Source organism: Rhinatrema bivittatum, chromosome 1, assembly GCF_901001135.1.
Source record: "Rhinatrema bivittatum chromosome 1, aRhiBiv1.1, whole genome shotgun sequence".
Lineage (NCBI taxonomy): Eukaryota > Metazoa > Chordata > Amphibia > Gymnophiona > Rhinatrematidae > Rhinatrema > Rhinatrema bivittatum.
This window is the reverse complement of record NC_042615.1, coordinates 767,193,578-767,206,211: the sequence shown is the minus strand read 5'-3', so window position 1 is coordinate 767,206,211 and position 12,634 is coordinate 767,193,578. Positions and strand designations below refer to the sequence as shown.

The window sequence follows — 12,634 nt, the reverse complement described above, 5'->3', positions numbered from 1 at the left end:
CAAGCTGCTTTAGATCCCTACACAGAAATGACACGTTAGCAGAATACTTAACCACAATCACACATGCAGAAGAAAGACAAACCCTCACCAAATACAAAATAAAATGACTATAAATTACAAATGGAAACGTAGACAAAAAACTTTTTTTTAAAATTTCCCAAACACCAATAACATATTCTAAAATATTATACAGATCAAATAATACCCAATTAATTAAAATCAATAAGAATTTAAAAAAATCACAGCTGGGAACTTTTGGCTTCCAGTCATTCGGAGATTGTTGTGGATTAGTGGGAGGGGAAGGGAGGTGAACAAATCTCTCTTCTCTCATGTACACACACGTTCATCTTCATGCTCACACAGATATACAGAAACGCTCTTTCAAAACTCACACTTGCTCATAGACACACACATACACGCTGGCTCCCTCCCTCTCAGGCGCACACACACACACAGGTTCCCTCTTTCTCAAGCATACAGACAAGCTGGCTCCCTCTCAGGTACACAAAGGCTCCCTCCCTTTCAAGTACACATATAGACTCCCCCTCTCTCAAGCAGCCACATGCACACATGGCTTCCTCTCTCTCTCAAGTGCACACACACACATACAGGCTCCCTCTCTCTCAGGCATGTGCACACACACTGGGTCCGTGGTGTCAAGCACACACACCTATGGGGCTCCCTCTCTCTCAGGCGTGAGCGTGCAAACAGACATATACACACACACACATGGACTCCCTCTCTCTCTCAGGCATGTGCACAAGCGCACACACACACAGCCTCCCTTTGTCTCAGAGAGAGAGAGACACACACACACGGATTGGCTCCCACTGTCTCAGGACACCAGCTAGCTCAAAGCACCTCCCTCTCAGACGAACAGTCACACACGCTCCTGGGCTGTCTCCACTTGGGCCACTAACCCTGATGCAATCCTATGATGACCACAGGGTCTCTTTCACATGGGCTGCTGTCCCTGATACGATCCTCTGATGACTGCAGGGCTTCCTTCAGTTCGACCACCGGGCAGGATGGGATCCCCCAGCAGCCAGGAGTTACCAGTTCCACTGGCAAATAAAGGCCCCTGGACGCCCCCTACAACTTACTACCCGAGGACCTTAGCCCCCCTGTCCCTCTCCCTCTCAATATGCCACTGCATCCACTTCAGAGCAGGAGGCAGTGCCAGTGCATCAGAAATAATTTGCCAATGGATTAAAATGTAAGACACGATCAATGTGAATATACCTGTCACCAAATGAACAGAGTCAGGATTGGTTTGAATTCTGAGTTTTTATTTATCAGACTGGTAAATAAATGGACATTGAAAATTTGATTAACACTGGAAAATATAAGTAAATCTGTTTAAAAGAATAAGCATTTGTCTGAAGGTGAATAAATTAAATCATCAAGTAATTTGGGTCCCTCAGGGATGTCAGAGTATTTGGATACATTGTCAGTGGTAAAGTCTACAAGTGCACTATTGCTATTGATTTTCACCTTTGTATTACCAAAACATTTTTCAGAAGCAAATATTAATTGCCTGTTAAGTGCTACAGATTCTGATGTTCCACATATTGAATTTCATAATTAATTGGCCTTTTATTAAAAAGTAATAGGGATTATATTAGGCACAAGGGCTTGCGTAAACCAACATATCCTGCCTTTGAGCTAAGTAAACATATTAATATATTCATTCTCAGATTGCCTCTTGTACATCTACTCCATCTCCTTCTGTTCCATAATCCCTCCTGCGCTGCAGTCTGTTTCTCCCTTCATACTTGTTTAGCATTCATGCTTGTGCTGACTTCATTCTATCACTTTTCATCTTTTAGTTGGATCACGAATGTAATAAACTAACTCCTAACTCAAGCAACATAGATCATGTAATTTTCCGTTGTTCCAAAATACCATACTAACGAGCCAAATTGTATATTTTTGAGGGCAAGTAGGGAGTTGAAGTAGCAAAACTGTGGTCTTATTGGAAAGTATATGTGCATTACAATATTGACAGCTACAATATCTCCTTTTTCTTGGGAAAATTTTACTTATTGTTGTTAAGCTGTGATTGCTAAACTGAGTAAATCCTTGTGTAGTGGTCACTGTGAAATGTATAGAGCTGTAATTATATCTCGATTTCGCTGCTTTTCATTTGTTCCTTGCTTGAGGTGCAGGGATTCCCTTGTGTTAAATTCTCATAATGTTGCACGACAGAACTTGAACAGTGAGGCCCTGTGATTTGTAAAGCACTAATTTATTATAGCTGGTCTTTTATTACATCAATCCTGGTTAGGAATAGGAAAATTCAGATTTGAGTGCATGCAACAGTGCGGTGCATAAATGTTGCCCTTAATTTTTTCATCATTTCCCCAAAACTTAGATAATTTATCTGTGTACATATCTAAATAACCAATCTATCATCCTTTCATCCTCCTAAAAAAGATATTTCTTTCTTTATCCATACTGGAGTCTTGGTTTGACCATTATACCTATGCTTTTAATTTGATCTATGCAGTACCAAAAGACATTATCTGGGACCACAAACACAGCATAGATGCTTCCAGAGATATGCAGCATCAGTGGTTGTGATGTAGAAAAATAGATGTGGGTGATCTAAATAAAGGAGCCCAAATCAGTAACATGCTATTCTTATTTAGTATCCGGTACTGGAGTATATTGAATATTTTAGGAATGTTTATCCTTGTAACATTTTTAAGTGTTATTATACCATGTTGCAAAGAGAATCTCAACCAGTGCACAAGAGTGACATGTATAGGTTGGATTCATGGTATATGCTGGCTTCCAAAGGTGGAGGGGGTCGTCATCCATAGACTCTTACCAAGGACTGCCATTTGATTTGCTGGGTTATAGGTGGAGAAAGATAGGGCAACCATGCATGAAGGCCCATAGCACTTCCCCCGACCATAGATGGCAGTGAGCAGGGTTTGGGACAGGTTCCCGTTGGACTGGAAGCCCAGGTATAGAGGAAGGAGAGTCAGATAAGTAAACAAAAAAATAAATATAATTATATCTTCAGTTGCCTGTAACATGAAGTTATAACCTTAGTATCGTAGCTGCTTCTGCCATTCTAAATAAATATAGTTTATTGTTTGCACTCACATTTAGCCCAGTACAGCAGTAATTTCATGGATTCTTCTATTAGTTAGACATAAACATTTTTCAAGTGAAACCAGTAATTTAATTTTACTTTTCAGAGGAAGTCTGTTCCTAGATATATCTTTTAAATGTAGGGCCTGGTTTACTAAGGCTTTTCTTCCATTCTGTATCCTTTTGAAAAGTCCTTGATTTATGTATTTTTTACTTAAATGAAGCGGGCTCTAAATTTGTCTAAAAAAATATTTAAACATTCAGGAGATATTTTGTAGGTTCAAAATAATTCCGTAAGTCTTATGCTTATAAATAGCCTATACATGATATATAACAGTAGTTTTATAAACAGCTGTATTCAAATTTTTAGACAACCCTGCTCAAATTGTATGTTTCAGTGAATCTCTACGATGGTAACTTTGAAATTGGTACGCAAGCACATATGTACGCATGTATGCCAGCTCGCGCCAAAGGACGCCGCCATTTAATAGCATATGCGTGTGTGGTATAAAATAGGCTGAACGCGCATACATATGCATATAATTTTATATGGATGCGCACAAATGCCCCCTCTACTGCGTAAGTGGGAATTTTATAAGGGACGCCATTACTAGTTTTCACAGTTTGCCCAGTTAAGGAATAGGACTTTCAAACCTCCCTAGGTTATTAGCCCCCCTTTCCCCCCTGTTAGCCCCAGTCCTTAAAACCCCGCTGACTAGCCTAGTTTTTTTGTTTTATTACTTACCCACCATCCATACCAGTAGTAAAGTTACGCGGCAGGGGGACCCCAGCTCGTGCTTGTGCGTGTAAATGCTTATGCGCACATTTCATAGTAAAGTCCCGGAACGCCCATGTCCCACACTTATCCCAAAAAGGAGTGGGGTGTGGGCAGGATTTCTCACTTCACTGTGTACCAGGAGATACGCACATACACGAACATCTTTTAAAATCCACTTGGTGCAGACCGGCCGGACATATTCGTGTGTATCCTGGTTTTGGCGCATACCAGGCTTTTAAAATTCACCTAAGTGAACAAAAGCAGACACAGCCTTTACATGGTACAAAGTTCAACACAACATCTTTTTGCAATATTTTAGTACAAAATTACTTTTTATTTGCCAGTTTTAACAGATTGAAAAAAAGAAAATATGGTCTGTGCAAACTTTTGTACACCCTTTCAGTCTATACATTATAGCATCTCTTATGGCAGAAAGAACAACTTCCAAACATTTCCTGTAGCCAACTAACAGATTCTCTTCTTGATTTAGCACCCTGGGACCAGGATATTCAGGAGAGCAGGGCACAACATGGGTAGCAAGTCTAATCACCTCTGCAGCTGGAGAGGCAAGGTGTGGGTAAGGGTGAGAAGATAGAAGAAGAGGGGGTGGAGTTGGGCGCAAATCATCCTGAAAAGAAGGCGCAAAGGGCTAGATTACCCCCTTTTCACTCCCACAGGATCGGCAAGAGAAGTTCTCATTTCACCCGTTTGCTTAGTCACAGCAGCCATGGTGTTTGTCCTTGCTTCCCAGCTGGCAATCCATTCTGCTCTTGATGATGTCTGAGCCCTTCTTAAAAATAAAAAAGAGGTAGGAGATTAACCAGGAGCATACTGAGTGTGGCGGGGGGGGGGTGCGGTGCCCCTTTGCCACTGAGGCAGATCAGGCAGCTTTAAGCATGGGACAGTTTCATGGTGGTGGTTTATGAAGCACCCAGTTGGCCGCACAAGGGAGTCTCGCCAGGGTGGGCCTGTGTCCGGGAGGATCTAGCCAGGTGCATCGGTGCTGGGATCATGCTAGAGCCATGCCCGGTCCGAATTGATCAGGGGTGCATGGTGAGGTAGAACAGGCACTGCTTGGTTGGCTGCACATGATGGTAATGCTGGGCTCATGCTAGGCCTGTGTTGTGGCCTCTAGAATGCTGCAGGGGACCTCACAGATGCGATACCAACACTGCCAAAAATGCTCTGGGGTGTGCAGCAAGATGCGATCAGCATTGCTGAACTATTGCAGGGATGCGCCACTGAGGGGAGTTCTTCAGTCCGATGGTCTGGTCTGCAACAGTGAGTCAAATTTGTCCCACTGTTCGCATTGGCCTCATCCGCAGGGAGCTAGGGAGAGGCATCAGTGTCAGTGAGAGATGGCTAATTTTGTAACAGCCAGGCAATAGGCAGTCATTTGGGGAGGCCCTAGTCAGTCAGCTGTGCTATGATCAGCATGCCTTGGTGGCCATTTAGAGGAGACTGTTAGCCATGATGTAAGTGGCTCAGTTCAGTGGCCATTTTGAGTGGTTGGAGCAGGTGCCCAATTTAGGGTTAGCAGGGCCCTAGCAGTCACCGGGAATGCAAACGGGGGTGGGTAGCCAATGTAAATGGTCACCAGATAATGCAGCTATACCGAGGGTGTCATACCAGGCAGGTAGGACATTATTGACTAGCCCTGCACCAAAGAAAAGGTGACTGAGCCAAGAGACCATCTCAAAAAGACTTGGCCAATGAGTAGATGGACAGTGGCAAAGCAGGGTGGCCATCGGACAGCTACTTTGGGACAGACTATCATGAATTCAACTCGGTCACATTTATGAACCCCTCATACCATGTGGTTAAGGCTAGGTGGAGAAATCTCCCAAGATTGATGATGGGCAGATCACCTGCCAAGTCCAAGCCAGGCGCTGGCAACACCACATAAGGAAGATCCTGACGCACCACTGCTTCACCAGCCCCTTCATCCAGCTGACTTACATAAAAGGCAATGAAATACCAGCAAGATTTGGAGAACCTGATGTGTTAATTGTGCTAGCAGGTGCAATAATGGTTAGCAGAGGCTGGCTCCACCAACGGTTGTCACAGGACAACGGGCAAGATCCCCCACAATGAAGGAGGACGGCCAAAAAGGACAGCTCAGTTAGTGGTTTGGATCCATGATGCACAGTTGACTGTTGAAGCTTTGAATACTAGATTAGCATTGAATTCTCCCATCACACATACTGGCCCAGGTGTAAACTCCAATAAGGATTACTATGTGGTATCAACACAATGGCCAGGGGTGTGTCACAAAAACTCAAAAAAAAAATTTGAAAGCAGGAATTCATTGATTTTTTTTTTTTTTTTATTAACTAAAAAGGGACCAGGATGGAAGAGGTAATGAGGCTAAAAGGCAAGGATTCAACAGGGGACAGCAAGAATAGTAAACAAAAAATTCTAAATATTCAGAATTCTGTCTTCCATATATTTCTGATTGTTATAGTCAAGAGGGAACCTGAGCAGGCACCATTCCTTATTAGATATCTGGATAACATAATGAAGATGCACAAGTGTTTTGGAGATTGGGTGTGGCTTAACTATTATGTCAAGTTAGGAGAAGCATAGCACAGTACATGTTGAACTTGTGGCAGCATCAAGTTGTAGATCTGCGGCTCAATGAAATGACCAGGCACAGTCTTGTCAGATCAGAAAGTCAGCTCATTTTCTGCCTGACAATGTCAGGGACAGGGGCAAAATCTTCAGTGCAGGAAGGCGTGGCACATGAAGATAGTTTAACACTGATCACTGCTCCTGGTCACATTGCAAATTCTGGCATGCTTTCACAAACTGTGGTGCTGGATACCCATCAACCTAATGTTTTGTCTCCAGGGAGCGAAGCAAGCAGACTCTGCAACTCTCAAGGGCCAGGGTGGGACTAGCTCCAACCTCAGTCAAAACTGAGGCTATGATGCCCTTGCTTGAGCTGTACCCTTGTAGAAAGCAGGCTGAGGAAATTGCTATTGGTTTCACACAAGACTGCATCATTTCATATTCTGGGAACTCCCTCCCCCCCCCCCCCCCCCCCCCCGCCACTCAGTTTATGCCATCATTATGGAATGAGCTGTCTATGCCACATCACAAGGCAGTGGCCCAAGAAAAGATTTGTCTAGAGGTTGCCCTTACTAGAGTGAGTGCTCCTTTCCATGTTTTCCTTTTCTAAACATGATCATATCCCTACTAGGGATCATCCCAAAGAAGGAACCAGGTAAATTTAGGTTAATCCACAATCATTCTTACACTGAGCCAATCTATGAATGACATGACTGACTCTCACCTGTGCACAATTAGCTATTCATTGTTAGACCAGGCCTTGGAGATCATTTGTAACATAGACCAGAGGGTAAAGGTGGACATCAAGTCTACTGCTTCTAGTGCATCCTGGTTCATTCCAGTTATTGAGCTTTTTTTTTTTATTTAATATTTTATTGAATTATAACATTTTTTCACAAATGAAATAACCAAGAAAAGTAAAGAAATAAAATATCACAAAAAATATTAGGCACAATCCACATTACATAACAATCCTAGTCCACATCCTGGGTGGGAAAGAGGGTTTCCAAGCTACTTGCTATGTCTTTATTCTTATACAACCCTATCCCAACAAACAAAACTAATTTCACTACTAAGATTGCTGAGATTTATCCTTTAAGAATCGCTCCAAGTGGATGGGGTCGGTAAAGATAAACTTATTATTCTGGTAAGTTATTAAGCATTTGCAAGGAAATTTTAGAAAATAACTGGCCCCTAAATCAAGAGCCTGTTTCCTCAAATTAAGAAATTGCTTCCTTCGTGCTTGAGTCGCACGGGAAACATCTGGAAAGATTTGGACTTTATGCCCACAAAAATTAAGATCCTTGACCTGAAAATATTTAGAGAAAAATCTATCTTTATCTTTCTTTAAGGAAAAAGAGACTAACAATGTAGCTCTACTATTAATGATATCCATGGAATCCTCCAAAAAAGTGGAGACTCCAGGGCTATTCAATATATCCATCCCCTCCTCTTGTACCTGAGTAATCCTTCTAATAGGTAAATAGTATAACCTTGATAGTATTGGTATTTTATCATTCTCAAAGGATAAAATCTCCATTGCATATTTATTAAACAATTCTCCTGCTGACAATAATCTAGTTTTGGGAAAATTTAACATTCTTAAATTGAATGATCTACATTCATTCTCTAATAATTCAATCTGATTATGTAGCATTAAATTGTCTTTTATAAATGAGGTATTAGTGACAGCAATAGTATTAACTTGTGGGCCCAACGACTCAACTGCTTGTTCTACTCTCATAATTCTATTATCAAGATCTTCAAATTTTGCTTTAACCTGAAGAGAGAATTCATGTGATTGCACTACAGATCTAGTTAGTTTTTTATCTATTTTTGCTGACAATTTCCAAACATCAGAAAGAGTAACATTTTCTGGTTCTATATTACATTCATCTACCTCTTCGGTCAACTCTGGCAATACCATTGGACAAGGCACAATGTTATTAATAGCAGTGTCAGTTCTCCCTTCAGTAATGGAACCAAACAGCCTACTCCCTCCAGTGTTACCCCCTTCTAAATTTCCTAGGGGGTTCACTCGTGAGTTTTCAGCTGTAATAATCTCACTAGTACCTTCCATTAAAGGTTGTTGGGGGGGTTGACTGGACCTGGGGCTCAAGGAGACCCCCGAAGGGGAGCTACCTTCAAAATCGCCCCGTACAATGGACTCACCCATATGAATTATATGGTTGTCCATTGGTCCTTTTCTTACGACGGGAGTTGTTGGTGAGGAGGTCCAGTTCTTTGACTTGCGTTTCTTCCCCATGGTAAACTTCTACCAACAAAACTTTTTTACCAGGGGCGCGCCCCTTTGGCGCGCGGCTTCGGCTGCGCGCCGCAGGTACCTGCTTTTATGCTGTTCCGGGTGCTCGAGAATGACGTCACCTGGGGGCGTGTCCACAGCCGCGTCCTCCTCTCCTTCGACGAGGAGATAGTGTGTTCTTTTCTCTATTTCAGCGTCAGCACTCGCCTCAGGACTCCTGCAATAGCCGGTACGCTCTCCTTCCCCCGACTATTACTCCGCAGGTGCCTGCTTTTATGCTGTTCCGGGTGCTCGAGAATGACGTCACCTGGGGGCGTGTCCACAGCCGCGTCCTCCTCTCCTTCGACGAGGAGATAGTGTGTTCTTTTCTCTATTTCAGCGTCAGCACTCGCCTCAGGACTCCTGCAATAGCCGGTACGCTCTCCTTCCCCCGACTATTACTCCGCAGGTGCCTGCTTTTATGCTGTTCCGGGTGCTCGAGAATGACGTCACCTGGGGGCGTGTCCACAGCCGCGTCCTCCTCTCCTTCGACGAGGAGATAGTGTGTTCTTTTCTCTATTTCAGCGTCAGCACTCGCCTCAGGACTCCTGCAATAGCCGGTATGCTCTCCTTCCCCCCCAGTTATTGAGCTTTAAGTTCAAAGGGGAGTACGACTTTGATAAATGCATTCCAATAAGATATTGAATTTAATGTGCTTACTTTGAAAACTTTAGCTCATTCAAATATTGGATAACTGGGCAAGCATCCAGTTCCTGGAACATGGTTCATTACCTGAATGATTTCCTGTTTTTTGGCAATGATGCATGCAAAGGTAGTTTCTATCGACATTTCAAAAGATAGCAAGGGATAAGACAACTATTACATTCGTGGGCATAGAGATCGACACACAAGCCAAAGTCACCAGACTCCCCCGGTGGTTAGAACAGCTTAGCAGGTGATCATAATGCAATCAGGATTGACATAGTCACTGGAAGAAAGACATTAAGTAAAATTATTGCAGAAGCATTTAACTTGAAAAAGGGAGATTATGATAAAATGAGGAAATTAGAAAAAAGGTTATATGAATGATATATGAATATTGTTTAAAAAATACCATATACGAAGCCCATATAAAATGTATTCCACGCATAACAAAAGTTTGAAGTAAGACCATGGTTAATTGATGAGATAAATGAGGCAATTCAATCCAGGACAACAGGATAAATCAGTCAAACAATTATTACCCTGAATCCTCCACTTTGTTTTATTTTTGTGCTTTTTCCATTCCATTGCTTCCTCAGTTGCACAAACGTATGTATTTGATTCAGCTGAGAAAGGTGTCCAACAATACCTGCACCATGAAAACATTGATAAATACTGATTTTTGGTACCCCCAAAAATCTCCTAATTAGCTGAAAAATAAACATTTAAATGTACAAGTTTTAAATCCATAAAATCAGAAGCTCTGCATATAATCATAATCAATGTACACAATGCATACAAAGGTGCCCCCCCCCCCATCTCTCAGAGATCCACATGAGAAAAATATAGACAATATATACTGAATGACAGACTTGAGATATCCCCAATTTATGATATCAGTTTGGAGATATCCTACTGAAACATATTCCATACACAAAAGTGTTTTTCATGGAAATATCTTTACTCCAGCAAACAATCCAATGAGAAAATATTAATCCAGAAAGGAATGTGTTAGTGTTCTGCAAACTTCTCTCAGGTGCTATCATTAGTACAAAGAAGCACTGGTATGTATATATTTTTATTACGGTAATTATTTTAGTAATTAGAGTTAAAAATCTAAACATCTGAAATATTTAACAGCCATAAAAATGTGTTATATATAATGCTAATGTTAAAATAAATTCACTAGTTGTACATATAGGGGTAGATTTTACAAATTTGCGCACACGCGTACTTTTGTTCGCGCACCAGGCGCAAACAAGAGTACGCGGGATTTTAATAGATACGCACATATCTGGGCGAATCTGTTAAAATCCGGGATCGGCGCACGCAAGGCTGTGCAAAATTGGCAGGCTGCGCGCGCCGAGCTGTACAGCCTACCTCGCGGGCCGGCGGCCGGCCCACTCAACATAGGCTCGGCACGCGCAGGGGGAACTTCGGGCAGGTTTTTGGGGGGTACGTGCGTATCTTACGCGCGTACTCCTTTGAAAATCTGGCCCATATTTTATTTTACGTGGGTAGAAAAAAAGGTTTGATTGATATTATGTATAAATACACAGGACTTCAATGCAGCAGTTACAAGAGATTTACTAAATGGAATACTTTTCAAAGTGTATGCAGATGATAAAGTTAAGACAAGCTGTTTCTGAATAGATATTTCTTTTTGAATAAGTTACTAATCCTTGTTTGTTTGTGTTTTTAACATGACTAACCTTCTTCACCCTCCCACAACTCTGTGCTGCTTAACATTTTTTCTTTATACAGTATATGGTTCCTAAGGTCGTACCCTAAAGCCCATTATGAAATCCAGATCAGAGATGGTAATATCTAATCCTGTGCATTAATGATATATGCCGGTTGGTGGCTAGGAAGAGGATACAGAGTCCTTTGTAGTTAGAGAGAGGAAAACAAGTGTTTCAGGAGTTGCCTGGTAAGCCAGAGACAGTGAAAAGCGAAACCAGCTTGTCTCAGGAGGAATTCGGAGGCTAGCCACCTCAAGACTCTCTTTACTTCCATCACAATTGTGGAAATGTATCTGCCCTTTTGCTGGAATCTATTGGGATATGGTATGCCAGGGACATTTCCCACCAGATTCCAGACTGTTCATGCAGTTTGCTGACTGCTTCATGGATTGCATTCACTTTCTTGTGTGATTTGAATCATCAATGACCAGGAGGGAAGTGGGAAACTAACAACTGTTATTGGCACTTTAAATTTAAAAAAATTACCCTTCAGAACTGAGATTGGAAAATGTGAAAATTGGTTATATTAGTCAGCATTATTTCTGTTGATCCCCTTCTCCTCTGCAAACTGGATTTTATTGGAAGATCATACACTTAGTAATAAAGCATGAATGGTACCAAGTCTGTATGTATCTGCTGTAAGATAAATTGTTGAGTTAATTTAAAAATCAATCCTTGGAAATATACAGCAGTGCGATATCTTGATTTGCATGCAGAGCTTGAAGTATCATAAGACCACCAGTGGGATCTCATGGATCCTGCTTCCCCCTCCTCCCTATGGAAGGAAGCCTTATAAAACCCATCTGAGAACCCCTTTGAACTTGCCTGGCTACATGTAATTATAGCACAATAATTGATATATTTCTTACAGTATATTAAAAAGTGCCTTGAGTGACATCTCTTTTGCAGTATTTGTCTTATCTAAATTTTCAATACATTTTCTTAGTTTCAGGAAATTCTCCAGAATTTTGGTCTCGTGAGCAACTATGCAGCTAGAAAATTATTTTTCTTTTCTTTGCAGACTATTCATGGTCATAAGGGCCCAATAACTGCAGTGTCCTTTGCTCCTGATGGACGTTATCTTGCTACTTACTCTAACACGGACAGTCATATCTCATTCTGGCAGGTAAGAAAACACTGCAGTCCTTTAAAAAATTGCAGGACCAAGTTTTGAATTAGATTTGGATTTCATTACGAAAGTGATATTTTGACCTAATTGGAATCACCAGTGAATATTAGTATAACATCATGAAAGGAACAATAAAACATGAAAAGAGTAGAGCTATTCTTTGCACCCTCTCATCCATGTCAATTCATACTTTCATATTTGATTTAGTATCTTCATTGATGTGCACCACAGCAACAAAATCATAGTCTGCCTTATTATTTACTTTCCAAATGATGTTCAAGGCGGCTTACATCATTATTAGAAGTCAGAAACAACAAGTCCCTGCTTACATTCTAAATGGTGAATTTTCAAAGGGAGTCTATGCATTA

At 41.5% G+C, this 12,634-nt stretch overlaps 1 protein-coding gene across 3 annotated transcripts in view; it reads left to right on the top strand.

The window, feature by feature from the left end:
* The window catches only part of WDR7 (WD repeat domain 7), a 1,145,388-nt gene that overhangs the window by 1,106,442 nt on the left and 26,312 nt on the right, over positions 1-12,634 (top strand). For all 3 annotated transcript variants that reach the window (XM_029579728.1, XM_029579736.1, XM_029579721.1), the window contains one exon: positions 12,159-12,263. In XM_029579728.1, the coding sequence (XP_029435588.1) occupies positions 12,159-12,263 (105 nt within the window). The remainder of the gene's footprint in view (positions 1-12,158; positions 12,264-12,634) is intronic.